Source organism: Chiloscyllium punctatum, chromosome 19, assembly GCF_047496795.1.
Source record: "Chiloscyllium punctatum isolate Juve2018m chromosome 19, sChiPun1.3, whole genome shotgun sequence".
NCBI classification, from domain to species: Eukaryota; Metazoa; Chordata; class Chondrichthyes; order Orectolobiformes; family Hemiscylliidae; genus Chiloscyllium; species Chiloscyllium punctatum.
Window position 1 is genome coordinate 91,275,920 of NC_092757.1, and position 21,968 is coordinate 91,297,887.

Sequence of the window (21,968 nt, forward strand, 5' to 3'; positions counted from 1 at the left end):
CATGCCTTCAGTGTGCTAGTACAGCCTTCGGCTGTCTGAGGAAAAGGGTGTTTGAGGCCATCAACATCTGATCTGACACGAAGATCATGGCTTATAGAGCTACGGTGGTTCCTGCCCTCTGAGACATGGGCCTCAAGATGCTGAAGCAATACTACCAATGTTGCCTGTGCAAAATCCTAAGAATCCGATGGGAAGAAAGATGCACCAACACCAGCATCCTCAACCAGGCCAACATCCCCAGCATCAAAGCACTAACCATCCTTGATCGGCTGCAATGGGCTGGGCATATCATCCACATGACCAACACAAGATTCCCCAAGCAGGTGATGTACTCCCAATTTCAAAATGGCAGGCAAGTACCAGGTGGACAGAGGAAGCACTTCAGGGATACCCTCAAGGCTTCACTAGCGAAAGTGCAGCATTCCACAGACACCTGCGAATCACTGGCCTAAGACCATCCAAAGTGGAGGAAGAGCATTCATGAAGGCATCAAGCACCTTGAGACTTGCCGTCGGGAAAAAGTGGAAGCCTGGAAAAAGCTGCATAAGGAGCGCACTGCCATACCAACGCCCCACTCACCCCTTCCTACAACCACCTTCTGCTCCAAGTGTAACAAAGCCTGAGGAAGCCACATCAGTCTACACAGCCAAGTATGGATTCATCCTGAGAGTGGAAGAGGGTAATTCTCAACCATGAGGGATCACCAATGATGATGATGATGATGAGAATGCTAGGGCAGACATGGCCTTTTCTAGATTTCATTTCTTAGGTCTTTTGAGAGGGCTTATTCACAAAATTGGAGTATATGATCAGAACTGGGACATTCAGCTACTTCGACCTCATCATGGTTAATCTGTATCCTAACTCAATCTATCAGCCTCATCTACAATTCTCTTCCCACCCTTACTACCAAAACTCTATCAATCTAGATTTATTACTAATTAAGCTAGCACCTACTGTTTTGTTTTGGAGACTTCACACTTTTATCACCCTTTGATCTCCCTCTACCCTCGAAACCATATGAGAGTCTCACCAGTGGTCTATCTTGCAAGCCACACTGTATTGGCATGGCTAATCAGAAGTCAAACAGACTGTTCAATACTCAATTCGGTAAATAAAAGTGTTCAAAGAATTGAATTAAGAACTAATAGCCCAATGATTTTTCTCATGGGTTGCTTGCATGAATTTTTTGATCTTCAATCTCTGGATTCCTGTGTGAAAGAACAGATTACAACTAACCTGCAGTAAATTCAGCATTGCAGTGCTGGTTGACTTGCCCTTTAAAATTGTACAGATTTGAGATTCTGGAAAAAGACACTATACAATTTCTATCATAGATTTTCAGTGCTTCAATGTCCATCTGTAATAATTAGTATTTAAGTGGTCAGAGGAATGGTTGGAATGGCTTGCTATTATTTGAAAATGCTCAAACTGTCCAGCTACAGGAGGAAATGGTATTATTAGTATAAAAAGGTTAAGAGGCAATTTCCTGCAAAGGTCACAGCAGAAATTATTACTGATAATGATTGGAATCATGAATTACAACTAAAAAGTGATGGCAGATGTGTTTCAGAGTTTCACTCATGGGGTGGAAAGGGAAAGGAATCAATGGTTAATTTAGATGTGAGAATGAAAAGTGAATGAAAGGTAATAAACTGTCATCACTTTTCATCCATTGAAAATGAGGGGGAAACTGCAAATGAAAAGGAGATTAATTTAACTCTCAAAACTTCAAAATAAACAACCTGCTTTCCCAGTCAAAACAATAATCACTCAGAAAGTCCTCTGTGACACGATGTTTTAGGATAATATCATCCCCATTCAAACATGTCAGGATCCTTCCTCAGGTAATGTAGTGCATCTATATTTACCACATGCCAAATAGTCTGTTCAAGATGTTGACAGGTTTTTGGCAGGTGATATATTTTCTGCCATTTTACCTATTATCTTTCTCTGACTAACATTATTAACCTAATAATTTTACTATATCCATTCAATTCATAACTTCAAACACCTCAACCATATCTCCCACAAGCATACATTTTGCCCTCATACTCTAAAGCTATTTTTGTGACTAAGATTTCGATGTAATTTACACTGTTACGTTCCTTGCAAAACTACCTGAAAGCTCAGTGACCACTGCCTCATATAAGCATTAGAACATGAAAAAAAGGAACAGGACTTGGCCATTTGGCCCCTCAAGCCTGCTCTCATAGTATCATGGCCGATCCAACACTCCTCACATCCACCTTCCTGCATTTTCTCTGTAGCCCTTGACTCTGTAACTGATCAATAATCTATCTATCTCAGCCCTAAATATTCTGCCCCCACAACTGTCCAACGCAAGGAGTTCCAAAGACTCACAATCCTTGGAGAGAAAAAATTCCTCCTCATCCCACTCTTAAATTGGAGCTCTTTAATTTTGAGACGATGTCCTCTGGCCCCGGATTCTCCCATGAGAAGAAACATCCTCTCAGCATTTACTCAGTCAAGCTCCTTAGGAATCCTATATCTTTCAATGAGATCACCTCTGAACTCCAGTGAGAGGAATCCCAACCTGTTTAGCCATTGCTCATAAAACAATCCTTCCATACCAGGGATCATCCTCTCAAAGATTCTCTGAATTGATATCATTTCTTAAATAAAGAGGCCAAAACTGCTCACAGTACTCCAGATGTAGTCTGACCAACTTTGTACAGTTGCAGTAACACTTACCGACTCTTATATTCCAATCCCCTTGAAGTAAGGGAAAACATTTAATTTGTCTTCCTGATTACCTGCTACACCTATTTATTAGATTTCTGTGTTTTGCTCACAGGTAGCTTTGTGTTGCAGCTTTCTGCAGTTTTTCTTCATTTAACTAATATTTTGTTCTTTTATTTTCCCTACCAAAATGAACAACTTCACATTTTTCCACATTATCCAATCGCCAATTTTTTAGTCATAGAGTCATAAAGCATGGAAACAGACCCTTCAATCCAACCTGACCACATCAACCAGATATCCTAAATTAATCTAGCCCCATTTGCCAGCATTTGGCCCATATCCCTCTAAATCTTTCCTATTCATTTACCCATCCAAATGCCTCTTTTAAAATATATTTTTATTGAAAAAAAATAGATTTTTTAATATTACAACAAATCAAAACAACTCAAAACAGTACAAACAAAACACAAGAAAAAACAGTAAAAAAAACCCAACCCGCCTTCATATACAAATGTAAATATAAAAATATAATAAAAAACCCAACTAACTATTTAGCTAAATAAATAATAACAACTTATAACAGACTAATAAATAGTAATAACTCAACTCAGCCAAACAAGACACTCATACGTTCACAGTTCCTCCTTCCTGGATATTGGACTTGTAAAACACAATCGTTACGGTTATTTAAAAGCCTTTGTTAGTGTGGCAGATAAATCTGTGCCCAGGTATTCCAAAAAGGGCTGTCATATCTTATAAAAATTCTCAGTTTTATGGTGCACCATACTTGTGAGAAAATCCAAGGGAATATGCTCCATAACAATCTTCCGCCAACCTGACAGGCCCGGGGGATCTTCAGATACCCAGTGGAGCAAGATATTCTTTCTTGCACAAAAAGTGAGGATATTGAAAAGTTTCTTCTTATGTGCATCTGCAGGGAACACACTGGGCAGGCCCGAAAGAAGAGAGATCAGGTCCTTCTCCAGACTTACATCCAAAATCCTCTCCATTGCTCCCGCCACAGCACTCCAGTATGTTTGAAGCCTACCACAAGACTGGAGACAAATGGGTGAGAGTGCCCATACAGATCTTGCACTTGGGACATGTTGAAGATACCCCTGGTTTAAATTTTGACAAACTGCCTAGAGCCAAGTGGACCCTATGGAGAATCTTCAACTGTAAAGCATGGGTCCTACTGCAAATTGATATCTTTCTTGCGTTTTCCCAAATATCTTCCCATGCCTCTGAGGAGACTTCAACAACTAGCTTCCTCTCCCACACCCTGCAGAGTCCATCAAACTCATCTAAGGGGGCACCTCCCAATTGATGATATAATGTGCGAACAGAAAGTATAAGCTGAGCACACTCGTCTCTATGTCAGATTTATAGGGATCAATCAAAAGTGTAGTCTTTTTTTGAATAAAATCCCTGACTAAAAAAAAGAGGTTCCTGTTAGATAGCTTGTATTTCCGTGCTAACTGATCGAAGGACATCATTGTGTCTCCCTCAAATAAATCGCCCATGCAAGACACACCCCTAGCTGCCTAACATTTGAATCCTGAATCTACCATCCCAGGTTGAAAACCCACTATAGGTGTAAAAGAAGATGTTTTGCCAAAAATTGCCTTCCCTCTGCTGAATTGTCCTCCATGCTTTAACAGTATTGATAATTATTGTGTTACGACAATATTCCCTAACTGTCCTAATTTTGTCCAGAAACAGCAAGCTAGTAAGGGGGCAACTTGCCTGCGAAGCTTCGATATCTAAGCATATTGAAAGAGGGTCCCCACAAGCCCAATCACTCACATAGGATAAAAATGAGTTTAGTTGGTTGCTTTTAATGTCTGGAAGGTTACTCCCCCAATCTGTGAGGTAGTCACAGTTTAGCTAATTTAATGATGAGCCACTTACGATGCCAAATAAAGGAGGTGAACCAGTCATTCAGTCTCCTGAATGTTTGCTTATTGAAAATCAGGGGGAGCATCCATATAGGGTACAGCAAATGGGGGAGAATAGTCATCTTAATAAGGGATATCCGACCCACCACGAGACTGGAAGTGCCTCCCAACTTTGAAGGTCTTGTTTGAATTTGTCAAATAATTGAACAAAATTGGCTTTGAAAAACCAATCCAGAACTGGAGTAATGAATATTCCCAAATACACATACCTCGTCTGTGACCACTTGAATGGGAATTGATATTCGGCCTCAAGATCTAGCACCTTCGTAAGACCACCCATAGGCATAGCCTCTGATTTTGCAAGATTAATCTTGTACCCCAAAAAGGCGCCAAACGCGCACATGCATTGTATCAGGGGAGGCACTGAAACTGCTTGAGTTGACAAAAAAATTCGGACATCGTCTGCATGCAACGAAATCTTATGTAGTTTTGACCTCACCTCTGGAGCTGATATATTAGGATCTCTATGAATGGCCTCCGCCAATGGTCAATCACCAACGCAAAAAGCACTGGTTAAAGGGGACAGCCCTGCTGGCAGCCCTAAAAATGTTAAAATTGCTTGATCATACCCCACTGGTGATGAACACAGTGAGGGGGTCACTGTAGAGAACCTTTACCCATCTTATTAAAACTTTGCCCAAATCAAACTGCTCCAGAGTATAGAAAAGGTACAGCCATTCAACTCTGTCAAATGCCTTCTCTGCCTCTAGAGAAATCAATAAAACCTGTATTGACTGTAGTTCACATGCTTGAATTACATTAAGTAGCCTACTAACATTATTGGAGGATCTATGGCATTTTATGAAGCCAGCCTGATCCTCTTTAACAAGAGAAAGTAACACAGTCTCCAGCCTTAACGCGAGAGTCTTAGAGGATTTTAAAGTCCACATTTAAGAGTGAAATGGGTCTGTACGAAGCACTGTCCTCCAGAACCTTCCCTGTTTTAAGAATAAGCAAAATACTGGCCTCTCTCAGAGATGGCGGGAGACAATCATAGCTGTATGAGTCATTAGCCATATTAAGCATCGGGCCTGATAGTATGTTTATAAATTCTTGCATCTCTTGCTCTGATAAGAAGGCATTGAGAAAGGACTCTTGTTCAGTGGTCATGCCCGGGAGTTCCAGAGCCTTAAAAAGATTCTATTTTGGCCCGGTCCTTCTCACAACCTCAGATTGGTATAACTTAGAGTAAAATCTCTGGAATGCCACATTAATCTTTTTGGAGTCACATGTTAGATTCCCAGACCCTTCCCTAATCGCCGTAATGGCTAGTAGAGCACTCCATTCCTGGTGAAATATGCCAAGTATTTGCATGGCCTGTCATTGTGCTCATATAATCTTTGCTTTGCAAAAGTAAGCTCCTTCTTTGCTGTCTGCATGAGCGTGGAATTCAATGCAGACCACAGCGCCATAATCCTCTGTAGTTTGACCAATGAGGGCCTGTCAAAGTAAGCCTTCTCGGCTGCCTTCAACCATGCTTCAAGGAGATGTTGTTGCTCACCCTTTGGACGCTTCCTACTGGCAGAGTAGGAAATCACTAACTCCCTGGCATAGGCTTTGGCAATTTCCCAAATGACGGATGGGCTACTAACCAAGCCTGAGTTAATGTCTAGGAACGCCCGAAATTCCCTAGAGAAATACTCCACAAACTCATTATCTTTAAGGATAAAGGGATCCATTCGCTAGTGCCCCGAACCCATTGTAACATCCTTAATCTTAACCAATAGGTACACTGGAGCGTGATCAGAGATGGTAATATTATGAATTGTACAAGATGCCACCAAGTCCAGAGTTGCCATAGGGGGTCAGAAAAAAATCAATCCTAGTGTGACATCTGTGCAGATTGGAAAAAAAGTAAAGTCCCTGCCTGTAGGATGGAGATGCCTCCAGACGTCCACCAACCCTAACTCCACACATAGATCCACTAATTGTTTAGTTTGTACAGAGGATAATGAGGGGCCTTTGGGCAACTTGTCTACTGTGGGATCCATGAGACAGTTAAAATCTCCCTCTATAATGATATGCTGGACTCAAGACTGATCAGTTTAGAAAATACATCTACCAAAAACTTAAGGGGATGAGCTGTAGGGCAATAAACATTTAAAACACCATATTATTCTCCATTTATCAGGGCTTTAAGAATTACAAACCACCCGTGCGTGTCTTTCACACACTCTAGTAACTTAAATGGGAGATTCCTCCTAATCAATATAGCCACTTCCCTACTTCTGGTATTAAATGATGAAAAGTAAACCTGATCAAAACCATTCTGCTGTTGTTTCAAATGCACCCTATCATCCAAGTGTATCTCCTGTAACAAAGCAATATCCACCTTCTCATTTCTAAGACTCAAAAGTACCATCTTCCTCTTAATTGGTGAGTGACTCCCCTTGATATTCCAGGTACACCACTTAATCAAGTCATTAGCCGTAACCTTCTGCAGTAACATTTAAATTTCAGAGAGGAAGAATTCGAATCACAAATTGCTGAGCCTTAGTGTCATATGATCCATTGAACATAGAAACTACATAAACTAAAACCACTTTAACAAACCTACAAAACTATCAAAGATTAAAAATAATAAAAACCAAAAAAAAAACCAACATATAAAGTGCTAATGGCACTGAATTGGGGAACTCACCCCCTGCCCAAAGGGGGCAACTATCCATCCCAAGCTGCCCATAAGTACGCATCGAGCCATCCCAACCATCTTCCCTCTTCCTAGCTAGAGCTGCACCACATGTACAAGCAGAAAAGAAAGTAAATACACCATGGAATAGCAATATGAATAAAGAGTTTTTTTAACGAAAAAGGGGTAAACACCCCACCCATCCTCTGGTATAACTTAGCTTAGAAATTGAAAGCACTCATCTCAACCACTGCCAAACATAGTTTAAACCAAATTATTACCAACAGAAAAAAACTAAAAAGAAACCTCCAACCGAACTTCCTCTGTTTTTTTGAAAAGACAAAGATATACCCAAACAACATTACTATTTGTACGTACTAAATTGTTCAGATTAGCTTAATTTGTCCACAAAATCTACTGCTTTCTCCGATGTGTCAAAGAGATGTATGGATCCATTTAAGGTGAATCAATGTACTGCCGGATACCTCAGAGAGTACTGAATCCCAAGCTCCCTCAGTCTTCTCTTGACACCGTCATAGGATTTTCTTTTTTGGATCACTGGCGCTAAGAAGTCCTGAAAGATGATGATCTTAGAGCCCTCATAAATTAGGGCCTTTGGATCCTTCCCCTGGATTCTGGAAGCTTCCACGATTCTCTCCTTACCTCTGCAGTGATGGAACTGCACCAGAAGAGGACAAGGACGTTGACCCAGATTTGATCTCCATACTGTGACCCGGTGAGCCCTCTCGATCTTCAAGCCTCTTATGCCAGCCTCCAAGTTAAGGAATTTCGGCAACTAGTCCTCAATAAATTCCGCAGGCCACTCACCTTCCATACCCTCAGGCAGACCGACGATCCAAATATTCTTTCTCCTGCCCTGTTCTCAAGATCATCCACATGGTCACGCAAACTATGGACCTGCATCTTCAGGAACTGGATCCTTCACCAGGGCCTGCTACGTAATCGAGTCCAAGGATCCTACAGGGCCCAGCCTCAGGCTCTTCTCCTCTTAGAACATAGAACATAGAACAATACAGCACAGAACAGGCCCTTCGGCCCACGATGTTGTGCCGAACTTCTAACCTAGATTAAGCACCCATCCATGTACCTATCCAAATGCCACTTAGAGGTCGCCAATGATTCTGACTCTACCACTCCCACGGGCAGCGCATTCCATGCCCCCACCACTCTCTGGGTAAAGAACCCACCCCTGACATCTCCCCTATACCTTCCACCCTTCACCTTAAATTTATGTCCCCTTGTAACACTCTGTTGTACCCGGGGAAAAAGTTTCTGACTGTCTACTCTATCTATTCCTCTGATCATCTTATAAACCTCTATCAAGTCACCCCTCATCCTTCGCCGTTCCAACGAGAAAAGGCCGAGAACTCTCAACCTATCCTCGTACAACCTACTCTCCATTCCAGGCAACATCCTGGTAAATCTTCTCTGCACCCTCTCCAAAGCTTCCACATCTTTCCTAAAGTGAGGCGACCAGAACTGCACACAGTACTCCAAATGTGGCCTAACCAAAGTCCTGTACAGCTGCAACATCACTTCACGACTCTTGAATTCAATCCCTCTGCTAATGAACGATAATACTCCATAGGCCTTCTTACAAACTCTATCCACCTGAGTGGCAACCTTCAAAGATCTATGTACATAGACCCCAAGATCCCTCTGTTCCTCCACCTGACTAAGAACCCTACCATTAACCCTGTATTCCGCCTTCTTATTTGTCCTTCCAAAATGGACAACCTCACACTTGGCAGGGTTGAACTCCATCTGCCACTCCTCAGCCCAGCTCTGCATCATATCTAAGTCCCTCTGCAGCCGGCAACAGCCCTCCTCACTGTCCACAACTCCACCTATCTTCGTATCATCTGCAAATTTACAAATTTCTTCAGCATCACTGGACAGCCAAAATGTTTTCTGGGACTCAATGACCTTTCTAGACTCCCAGGATATCACGATGGTCCAGGTTGGGCAGGTTAGAAATTCGTCCCGCTTGTGTTGCAGTGCTGAGCTCTGCAACATGATCCTCCTAGATCGCTGCCACCTTGGATTCCCCCCCCCCCCCCTCCCCCCTCCCCCAGAGGCCTTTTAAATGTTGTAATTTTACCAGCCTCTACCACTTCTTCTGTCAGCTCATTCTATAGACACACCATCATCTGCATGAAAAGGTTGCCCCTTAGGTCCCTTTTATGGCTTTCACCTCTCATCTTAAACACATGACCTCTAATTTTGGACTCCCCTACCCTTGGCAAAAGGACTTGGCTATTCACCCTATCCATGGCCGTCATGATTTTATAAACCTCTATAATGTGACCCCTCAGCCTCCAATGCTCCAGGGAAAATAGCCCCAGCCTTTTCAACTTCTCAGTATACCTTAAATCCTCTAACCTCTGGCAACATCTTTGTAAAGGAGAAAGTGAGGACTGCAGATGCTGGAGATCAGAGTCAAGAGTGTGGTGCTGGAAAAGCACAGCAGGTCAGGCAGCATCCAAGGAGCAGGAGAATCAATATTTCGGGCAAAAGCCCTTATCCATATTTGCTGTTTCCTGCCTATTAGCCAATTCCCTATCCATACCAATATACTACTTCCATCATTGTTGATTCTTACATGATGACTTAACCCTTTGTGAGGTATTTTGTCAAACACCTTCTGTAAATCCAAATACACAACATCTACTGATTGCCCTCTCTCCATTCTGGTTGAGACTTCCTCAAAAAACTCTAATGAATTAGTCAGACATGATTTCCCTTTGATGAAGCCATGCTGACTCTGCTTGATTAGATTATGATTTTACAAGTGCTCTGCCATTACTTCCTTCATAAGTGATTCCAATACTTTTCCACCAGAAATATAAGGCTAATCTGCCTATAGTTTGTCCACTTTTTGCCTTCATCACATTTTGAATAGAATAGAGCTGCCAAATTGGCAGTGTATACCTTGACTGTACCCAAACCATCTGCTCTTTGAAGGTAGTCCATTGTTCAGTTCTGTTTTATCTGCTAACCTCTTACACCAATTAATCCTCCTCGGTTATTTTCTTGCTCCACCAAAGCCAGTCCTTCACCAGTTGATTTCTCTTACTCTGGATTGTTGTCATTGTTATTGTTATTTCCCCAACACCCTCCTGAACCTTATAACACAATGATAACTGTTTCCTAAATGTTCTCCCACTGACATCTGATTAACTTGACCCACTTCATTTCCAAGGATTAGGTCTAACAATGCATCCTTCCTTGTTGGACTGGACACATACAACTGTGAGAAACTGAAATAAAAATTCATTTACATTGCAACTTTTGTGATCACAGAATATCCCAAAATAGTTGATAAACAATTTAGTACACAGAAGCTCAAGGACTCTTGTAATGCAAGAATCCCAACAGCTAATTTGCACACAGCAATGTGACAATGATCAGATAATCTATTTTAATTATGTTGATTGAGGAACAAGATAACAGCAAAATCTCATCTGTTTTTTTAAAATAACGCCACAGGCATTTCATCTGAAATATGACATTTCCGAAAGCGCTGCACTTTCTTAGCATTGTACAGCATTATCAGCCTAGATAATAAAGTGTCATTTAGCCCATTTGTACTCAGCCCACTTTGTAAGAATCAGCAGAAAGAAAGGACTTTGTCAACTAGTAGGCATTCCAGATGTGAATTTGCACATGGTGCTGCCAATCTGAGTTCAATCCATGGAATTTGGGCTTGCAGCCAAAGCTAAGACCAGTGAAGGGTTCCTCAGGAACCTAATCACTTCAAGAGCTTCTTAAGCTAGACCAGACAATCATTAGACGAAATCATCTATTCAGGTCAATGAGGTTTTTCTTTAATATTGAAAGAAAGAATCTAGAAAATGTAAGTTATTCACCGCAGAACAGTTGCTGTGTGGTTGAGATATTACCACACCCAATGTGGACATAAAATAAAACTGCAGCTCAGTGTCAAAAGTGACATTTTTGAAAGCTATTTTAAACATCTTTTAAATTCTGGAAAATTATACAGTGTTATCAAAAAATAAGAACCCATTAATCTGGGATGTTTGTGGCATAGCCTGCACACAAACATCAAACACACTTAATGTATACCTCAGACATGATCTAATAATAGACATTAGTGATGAGCAGCTTGATTTTTTAACAATACAAGAATACGTCATAGCAAACTAAATCACGAACAGATGCAGAGGAGGACACCCAGTCTGACACTCTGTTGCAGTAATTGATTAGACACAGAGTGTGTGGGCAATATAATATTTCAACTTATTTATATTGCGGCCATGCAAAGTGGTTAATTGCATTCTATAATAGAGTTAGTGATTGATGGAAAGAGTCCTCCTACCCATGTGTTCATTCCAATATTGAAAATATGTAAAACACCTAACCATGCCTGTCATGATATTATATCAAATATTTGATGGCTGTAAGAATTAACTATTAAAGCTTATAAATTTATTTTAATATCCAGTTTCTCAGCAAGACTTCTCAACTTGAACCACTCAACTTAGAATATGTTTTAAACTTGTCAAGGGATTTCCTTTTAGTTAAAGTGTATAAAATGTCAGTTTAGCTTTGTTGGTAGCACTCTTTGAATCATGTGGAAGGACATTAAAATCCCACGTCAAGTAATCAAGCACAAATCTAGGATGATGTTACGGTGTAATGATAGTACTGAGAGAATATTGCTTTGGTAGAGGCACCATCTTTCAAAAAAAACCACCAAATTGGAGTTCTGTTTCCTATTCAGGAAGATGTAAAAAAATTACAAGGCCCTATTAAAATACCTCTGAAAATTTGACATTTATCTTTTTGCTTTTTGTAGGATCTCATGCCACATCTTCACACAGAACAATAGTTAATACCCTTCTAAAGAATTCTTTAACTGCAAAGCACTTTGAGATGTTCCAATACGATGAAAAATGTTCTGTTATTGTCATGATGTGATTTTGCCTCCAAAATGTTTAAAGTGGTGGCCAGAAACTCAGCAAGTTGGATACTTTCCTGTGTTACAAATCTCACCAGTGAGTTGAGTATAAGAAAGTTTAGATGAGATGAGATGAGATGAGATGAGGCTTTCTTACTGAAATATGTGATTTTTATACAGAAGAAATTATTATTTTATTATTTTGTTACATTATTTTGTATTGGGGATGAAAATAACAAAATCTCGTTTTCAAACTGAACACTATATTCTACATCTTAATGATTTATGAATTTTGTGTGAGGTTGAATTAGGTTGATTACAAACCTAAACAATGCACTCAACCTGTGCTACGTATTATTCAGCTTTAGCTGTATTTTCTCCTTTGGTTTATAGATCTCAATTCTCCTCAACAATAAACCCATCTTCAATTCTTGGAGGTTTGATCTGTGCACTGTTTATCAAACATTCAAATTAAATTTATGTCTACTTAATGTTAACCTATTTAGAGGTAACATAAGTATGAACCTTATATTAATACATTAGCAAGTAGTATTCTGAATGCATAGGAAATTAAACTGCTGAATAAGTTTGAGTGGATGAGATTGCTGAACTTGGCAAGACTCAATAATTGATTAAAAAAATGGATATCCACAGCAATCCAGTGAAATCAAATGGAAAATGGAAAACAAACTGCAAAGGGTAGAAATCTGAAACAAAAGCTGAAATTGCCTGAAATTCCACAACACAGCAGTCAGCACAAGAGAAAAGACAAAATGAAAGATGACCAAGCACTTTACCTTCATGTTTTTTTGCTGCTTATTTTGTTAAATCGCACTTGGGAGAAAGGGTAAAACCAAACGTTTAACTTCTCTTTGTTCTTCACAGAGCTTGCTTTGCTAAACATTTCTAACATTGTTTCAATGAGAGCGAACTAATTGTTCAATAGGTCTCAATCACTCCCCATTCACACTTCATATTTTAACCAAGTAGTCTCAGCTTTTGTACTATTTGGATTTAAGCACTGCACTGAACTGGATGCTTTCATGCTTCAATCTTCTTATGCTTTTGTTTGCAGTGAAGTGTGCAAATTTCCTGATCAATGAGTTTACTTTCTATTTTGTCTGAAACTGTATTCTACAGAATCTTAGAACTGTCTATCATGAACATGTATAGATGTCATAGCATGCAAAAACACCTCTTTCTGTCACGCATTCTATAACTGAGTTGTGGTATAATAAGTATTTGCACATTTCCAAGATTCATTTAAACACAAAATCAGGAAACATCAAGGACAGAAATTTATATGTGATACTGGCTAAAGGGTGTGAAACAGCACAAACCACAAAAAATGACAATAGAACAATGCTACAAAAAAATTAAACAATGAAATAACAGAAGTCATCAAAAGGATCAAGCTGTTCATGAGTCAAGGCACCAAATACCAGAAACTGAGAGGCATTCTTTGTTAAATATAGCTGAGGACACAGGACACTTTCAGTTATGATCAAGGCACACAAAAGAACACAAATTTATCATAAAGTTAAGCCAGCACAAATCTTTATAAAGTAGAACTTCAAAGTATGAGGTGGGCAAAAGCATTAGACAGACAGCATTGGTACTTTGAACTAGAGTGTCACTCCTTAACTGTTGCTAGAAAATTCTGGAACTCACTTCCTAACAGCAGGGCAGCTCAGTGGCTCAGTGGTTAGCACTGTCACTTCACAGTGGCAGGGGCCTGGGTTCAATTCCACTCTTGGATGACTGTCTGTGTGGAGTTTGTACATTCTCCTCTGTGGGTTTCCTCCCACAGTTCAAATTTGTGCAGGTTAATTGGATTGGCCATGCTCATCATGCATAGGGATAAGTTGGGCCAAATGGCCTGCTTCCACACTTAGGGATTCTGTGAATAGTACCCCAAAAACTGTATTGGTTCAAGAAGTGATCTCAGCACCATTTTCATCAAGGCAATAAGTGCTAGCCTAGCCAGTGATGTTCATATGCTGTGAATGATTTTTTTTTAAAAAGACCTCAGTAAGTTCACTTTGCTCTTGCTGACTTTTAATTTTCCATTTTTATTTTTATTTATTTTCTCCATTTCAGTTTCTGATTGTGTAATATATCACTCCCTAGTGTGAGGCAACAGCATCTGGTTCTATCTAGGCTGGTTCCTCTCGGTTTTTGAGGAGTGCATAAAATGCAAAGACGGAAAGGACTTCCCAATATTTTCTCTCTATCTTCTCTTGATGTCTCCTCTGAATTCTGAACTACAATGAAGCTTCTTCACTAATAGCAGCTCAGCATCTTTGCTGATGATCATCAGTAGGTTCTCATTGTGTCTAGATTATAGGTTGACGCACAATCTGCTAAATTATCAATAAGAAGCGTTGCACTGGGTTTTCAGTGAAGTTCCTATTCTCTGGTACTTGGTTGCCAGTGTGGAAGTAAAACTCTAAGCCTGAATAATTATAATCCAAATATTTTGCCAAATTAGCCTGTAATTTTAGGCTAATATCCCTTGCCACATGGATACAATCAAAAACATCATCACATAGTAGATAAAGATTCCTTCACTGTGGTCATGTCCAGCTCTCACTGATGTTACTCACCTTTTATTCATGTGTTTACAAGATAATTGAATAAGTTAAGATCATTCTCCACTGACAGCAGAGGTGAGCAATTTGGAGTTATAGAGTTAGTTCTAACTGAAGCAATCAAAAAATGTATTGGGTCCAAATAAAACAAATAAAGTTGAATTGGTCCCAAGATGATAAACTACATTCTCTACAGGATACATTTAAATCATCCTCAGAATGATGTAAGTTCAAGAAATGCCACCTTCTTTCCAACCTATCCTAACAAAAGGATGTTTGTCCCCCATCAAGAGTCAAATTCATAGCACTGGGCACATTGTATCCACAAGTATTAATTTGTCAATCCTATACCAAGAGGGATAGTGAATCAGAGAGAGAGACATTTGAAAATGTATCATTAAATCTTCAACCTGCTCTACTTTAGGACATACACACCCATGATTGATAGGTTTACGCAATTATTTAATTCCACCCATCAAATCTGCAACATGGTTTATAACTCAAAACACAACTTGGTGATTATGCAATGTTGTCCATGCAGCAAGTTCCTCTTGGTCAATATTGTCTTCAGGACTTTGGAAGGAGAAGTAGTGCAAGAAAAGCTAAGGTCTTTGCAAGAATTGAGGGCTATGAATTCTTCAGATCACCTTCATATATTCAGAAAATAATGTTATTGTAGCATTGTGAAAGGTCTCAGATTAAGGTGACCATTTCCTCTCATAATGAATTGCTTAGGGCTGAGTGGAGGTAAGAAACAGTTTGAAAATAAGGGATAACTAATATAAGATGACCCAGGATGTCAGTGTTATTGCTAGAGTTGTGTGGAGTGAACAGGTTGAGTCATGTGAAGACTGGCTCAGCTCATCAATGATGCTGTCTAGGATCACATGAGCTAACAGCACACATTCTCCAGGCTGGCATGTAAAGTGAAATGCCAAAAGACTGGTGCCAATCAGGAAAACTTACAACATGGGGAGTCACTGCATTCACAAGAGAAATATTCGAAGCAAAAACAGCAATTGCTGGAAAATCTCAGCAGGTCTGGCAGCATCTGTGGAGAGAAATCAGAGTTAACGGTTGTGATCCTTCTTCAGAACTGATGTCAGTTAGGAAAAGAATGGTTTTTATATAGAAAATGAGGCAAGGGTTGGCTGGGGAGAGTAAACAACAGGTGGAGGTTGAGACTAAAGAAAGAGAAAAACATTTGAACAGTCAAAGGAGTGGTTAAAGTTCATTCTGAGGGGATGAATAGCTATTAATGAGGACTATTAGTGACTGACATTGGGTAGTATATATTAGCAGGCCATGTAATGATAAGGCCTCGTGTGTGAGGATGAGGAAAACATGGGGAAAGTTGCTCAATCTCTAAAATTGCTGAACTCGATATTGAGTCTGCAATTTGAGAGGGAGAGGGTACAATCGGAAGTGACAATATTTCTATTGAATAAAGGGAACTATGGAGCTATGAGGGAGGAGCTGGCCAAAGTTCAATGGTACAATACCTTAGCAGGGATAACAGTGGAGGAATAATGGCAGATATTTCTGTGTATAATGCAGAAGATGCAGGATCAGTTCATTCCAAAAAGGAAGAAAGATCCTAGGAGGAGGCATGGGTGGCCGTGGCTGACAAGGGAAGTTAAGAAACATATAAAGTTAAAAGAGAAAAAGTATAACAAAGCAAAGATAAGTGGGAAAAGGAGGACTGGGAAGCTTTTAAAGAACAACAGAGGATTGCTAAGAAGGAAATACGCAGAGAAAAAAATGAGGTATGAAGGTAAACTGGCCAAAAATATAAAGGAGGATAGTAAAAGCTTTTTTAGGTATGTGAAAGGCAAAAAAATGGTTAAGACTAAAATTGGGCCCTTGAAGACAGAAACAGGGGAATATATTACGGGGAACAAAGAAATGGCAGAAGAATTGAATTGGTACTTCAGATCTGTGTTGACTGGGGAAGACACAAGCAATCTCCCTGAGGTAACAGTGGCTGAAGAACCTAAACTTAAGGGAATTTATATTTGCCAGGAATTGGTGTTGGAGAGACTGTTAGGTCTGAAGATTGATAAGTCCCTGGGGCCTGATGGTCTACATCCCAGGGTACTGAAGGTGGCGGCTCTAGAAATCGTGGATGCATTGGTGATTATTTTCCAGATATCGATAGATTCAGGATCAGTTCCTGCGGATTGGAGGGTGGCTAATGTAGTACCACGTTTTAAGAAAGGTGGAAGAGAGAAAGCAGGAAATTATAGACCAGTTGGTCTGACCTCAGTGGTGGGAAAGATGCTGGAGTCTATTATAAAGGATAAAATTACGACACATCTGGATGGTAGTAACAGGATAGGTCAGAATCAGCATGGATTTATGAAGGGGAAATCATGCTTGACTAATCTTCTGGAACTTTTTGAGAGAGTAACTCTGAAGATGGACACGGTAGATCCAGTAGATGTAGTGTACCTCGACTTTCAGAAAGCTTTTGATAAAGTCCCACATAGGAGGTTAGTGAGCAAAATTAGGGCGCATGGTATTGGGGTCAAAGTACTAACTTGGATTGAAAGTTGGTTGGCTGATAGGAAACAAAGAGTAGTGATAAACGGCTCCATTTCAGAATGGCAGGCAGTGACCAGTGGGGTACCGCAGGGATCAGTGCTGGGGCTGCAGCTTTTTACAATATATGTTAATGATATAGAAGATGGTATTAGTAATAACATTAGCAAATTTGCTGATGGTACTAAGCTGCATGGCAGGGTGAAATGTGAGGAGGATGTTAGGAGATTACAGGGTGACTTGGACAAGTTAGGTGAGTGGTCAGATGCATGGCAGATGCAGTTTAATGTGGATAAATATATGGTTTTCCACTTTGGTGGCAAGAACAGGAAGGAAGATTATTACCTAAATGGAATCAATTTAGGTAAAGGGGCAGTACAAAGTGATCTAGGTGTTCTTGTACACCAGTCAATGAAGGTAAGCATGCAGGTACAGCAGGTAGTGAAGAAGGCTAATAGCATGCTGGCCTTCATAACAAGAGGGATTGAGCATAGAAGCAAAGTGGTTCTCCTGCAGCGGTACAGGGCCCTGGTGAGACCACACCTAGAGTACTGTGTGCAGCTCTGGTCTCCAAATTTGAGGAAAGACATTCTGGCTATTGAGGGAGTGCAGCGTGGGTTCACGAGGTCAATTCCTGGTTTGGCGGGACTACCTTACGCTGAAAGACTAGAGCGACTGGGGTTGCATACCCTTGAGTTTAGAAGACTGAGAGGGGATCTGATTGAGACATATAAGATTATTAAAGGATTGGACACTCTGGAGGCAGGAAACATGTTTCGCTGATGGGTGAGTCCTGAACCAGAGGACACAGCTTAAAAATACGGGGTAGACCATTTAGGACAGAGATGAGGAGAAACATCTTCACCCAGAGAGTGGTGGGTGTGTGGAATGCTCTGCCCCAGAGGGCAGTGGAGGCCCAGTCTCTGGATTAATTTAAGAAAGAGTTGGATAGAGCTCTCAAAGATAGTGGAATCAAGGGTTATGGAGATGAGGCAGGAACAGGATACTGATTAAGGATGATCAGCCATGATCATATTGAATGGTGGTGCAGGCTCGAAAGGCAGATAGCCTACTCCTGCACCTATTGTCTATTGTCTATTGAGCCCAGAAGGCCGCAGAGTTCCAAAGTGGAAAATGAAGTGCTGCTCTTCAAGCTTGTGCTTTGTTTCACTGCAGCACAACAGCAAGCCTGAAACAGAGATGTCAGCCAGGGAACAGTGGTATGTTTAAGTGGCTAAAAACTGGAAGCTCAGGGGTTTTTTTTGCAAACAGAACATAGGTGTTCTGCGAAGCAGTCACCTAGTCTGCACTTTATTTCCTCAATGTCGAGGAGACACATTCTGAGCAGCAAACACAATAGAATAGATTAAAGACATGCAGGTAAAGCATTGCTTCATTTGAAAGTGTGTTTGGGTCCTTCGGCACTGAGGGGAGAGGCAGTGATACATCTTCTGCACTTGCAGGGAAAGGTGACCTGCAGATGTAGGGACATGTTGGGAGTGAAGGAGGATTGGACCAGGGTATCGAAAATTGGTCGGTCCTTGCAGAAAGCTGACAAGGGAGGGGAGGAGAATATGTGTCTGGTGCTGGCATCCTGGTGGAAATGGAAGTTAATGATCATCTGGATGTGGATGCTAGTAGGATGGTAGGTGAGGACAAAGCAGACTCTATCACTGTTGTGGGAGGGAAAAGTGGGGGTGAGGGCTGAAGTGTGGGAGATGGGTTGAACTCAACTAAGGGTCCTATAAATTAAGGTGCTGGGGAATGCTCAGTTGAGGAAAAAGGTCCTCTGGGTGCTCCGTTTCATCCACAGTCAAAAATGTGCAGGTTAGGTAGATTGGCCATGCTAAATTGCCCATAGTGTAAGGTGCATTAGTCAGAGGGAAATGGGTCTGGGCGGGTTACTCTTCGGAGGGTCGGTGTGGACTTGTTGGGTCAAAGGGCCTGTTTCCACACTGTAGGAAATCTAATCTAATCTAATTTCAGAGACCCCCTTATCGAATTTGGCATCATTAGAGTAGACATGATAGAAATGGAGGAAGTTGGAGAATGGAATGGAGTCTATACAGGAAGCAAGCTGTGAAGACATATAATCAAGGTAATTGCTGGAGTCCATGGGTTTGTAGTAGATATTGGTGGCCAGCCTAACCCCAGAAATAGAAACAGAGATAAGGATGAGAGCAGGGTGAACCAGAAAGAGAAACGAGATAAATGTTTCCAATTCCAGATGAGAGAGAGAGGTAGCACTGATGATGTCATTGATGTACCAATGGGTGGGAGCTGGAATCGGACTGAAACAAGGAATGTTCCACATGCCCCTACAAAGTGATAAGCATAACTGGGGCCCATGAGGGTACACGTAGCTATCCCTTTGACCTGAAGAAAATGAGGGAAGTGAGAAGTTGTTCAGGGTGAGGATGAACTCCGCCAGGTGAAGGAGGGTGGTGCTTGATAGGTGCAGTTTAGGCCTCATATCTGGAAAGAAGCAGACAGCCTGAAGACCATCTTGGTGGGGGATGGGTGTGTAAAGGAATTGCACATCCATATTAAAGAGGAGGCAGCTGGAGCCTGCAAACTGGAAATTCTGAAACTGATATAAAGCATCATAGGAATTGTAGGTGTAAGTGGGAGAGGACAGGATGAGGAGAGAACAGATTGAAATGAAATAGGAAGAGATTAGTTCTTTGGGGCAGGAGCAGGCAGAAACAATGTGTCTGTCTGGGCAGACCTGTCTAAGGATTTTGAGAAGGAAGTAGAAGCGGGCTGTTTGGGGTTGGGAGACCATGAGCTTGGAGGTAGTGCAGGGGAGATCATCAGATGAAATAAGGTTAGTGACCATTGCAAATACAGTGGCCTGATGTTCCATGGTGGGGTCATGGCCCGGGGGTGATAGGAGGAGGTATCTGAGAGCTGGTGTTCAGCCTCTGCAACATAGGATCAGTACATAAGACGACAACAGCGCCACTCTTGTTGGCAGGCTTAAATACAAAGTCGGTGTTGGATTTGAAATATTTGAAGCAACAGTGCAGAGGAGTTTTAATCCATAGCTAATCCATGTCCCAGGAGAGTTTGATGAGATTACGTAAAGGGGCTTTAATCTAACCTATGCTGTATCTGTCCTGGGAGCATACAGTGAGATAACAGAGGGAACTTTGTATCTAACTCAAGCAGCACCTGCTCTAGACAATTATGAAACTCACTTTAATGAGTGTGCAGAAATGGAATTAATGCCAGTAGGTAGCACTGCATTAACTCTTGGAGGGAGTTTGAAACCAATGTGCTGAGCCTCCCTGGTCCTGGAGAAAAGGTTTAGACATCGGAAAGGAGATGGCAGGGAATTTAAAAAACTGGAAAATTCAGAGTTACGCAACAGGATTAAAATCAAAGACAAAAATTAGGTGATAAATGCATGTTCTAAGACCATAACTAGATTGTGGGACTACGTAGTTACATAACATAGTATTCAGCACGCACTAACAATTCATATTGACATCAAAAGCACCACAAAATAGCCAATTCCAGAAAAAGCAAATGAAAAGACGCTGCTTAAAACTTTTGTATTTTCATGAGTGCCTTCTTGTAATTTGCACATTCTGTTCCAATTTTGCATTACTCTTCAACCATGCCTGCAGCTGTTTCTGGTTGCTTGGTGCCTGTATCTATAGAGTAGCCCATGCAAATGCTTCATACAAGGGAGAAGAAAAATGAGGAAGAAAATGTTGACTTCATTAACTGAAGCAATGCCATACAGATGATGCAGTGGAGGCATGCTGGAATTATTTCTGGGAACTCACCATGGAGCTTTTAGGGAAAAACATCCTGCCCCAAACAGGTAAGGTCTTCCGTAAGTTGGGGGGGTGGGTGGGGGGAGAAAGATAAAAAAAAGAATTAATCCAACAATCAAAAGAAAATGTCTCTCAAATAAGGACCAATCTGAAGTAATATTTTGGTCACATTCTCATCTCATTGAGTCGCAATGAATAGGAAGAAGTGCAGATAGTGAAAAAGTGAAAATAATGCAGGAAATTGCACCTTTTTTTGGTCAGCAGATGACTTGACAGTCTCCAAACCAACTGAATGAGAAGTTCACACTGGGAGGGTTAATTCAAAATGTAATCCAGAGGTCAAGCTAATCCTCTGGGGACATAGGTTCAATCCCTGGCACCTGGTAGAATTTAAATTCAGCCAATAAATCCAGAATACAAAGTTGCCTTAGTAATGGTGACTATTAAATTATCATTGATTAGTACTTAGACAACTGTTTCACAAATGCTGTTTACTGAAGGAAATCTGCTATCTTTACCCAGTTTGGCCTACATGTGACTCTCAATCCACAGAAAAATGTTCAACTTGTAACTGCCCTCTGAAATGGCCAAGCAAGCCATTCATGATGAGCAACAAATGCTAGCCTTTCTGGAGGTGTCTTTGTCCCATCAAAAAATGGAAAAAAAATTACTAGGCCCTTTTGTCACGACTCACAGATCACACGTGAAATGTTCATGGTTATTTTCAATTTCCAGACATGAACAGATATGCTGTACAATTCCAGAATTTTCTGCTTTTATTTCATTAAAATCTGTTTCCATTACCACACCATTGGC

At 40.8% G+C, this 21,968-nt stretch overlaps 1 protein-coding gene across 4 annotated transcripts in view; it reads right to left on the minus strand.

The window, feature by feature from the left end:
• bcas3 (BCAS3 microtubule associated cell migration factor) overlaps window positions 1-21,968 on the minus strand; it is a 1,192,206-nt gene that overhangs the window by 559,133 nt on the left and 611,105 nt on the right. For 3 of the 4 annotated variants that reach the window (XM_072590044.1, XM_072590042.1, XM_072590046.1), the window contains one exon: window positions 21,162-21,206. The exons of the other annotated variant lie outside the window; for it this stretch is intronic. In XM_072590044.1, the coding sequence (XP_072446145.1) occupies window positions 21,162-21,206 (45 nt within the window). The remainder of the gene's footprint in view (window positions 1-21,161; window positions 21,207-21,968) is intronic. 4 annotated transcript variants of the gene reach the window in all.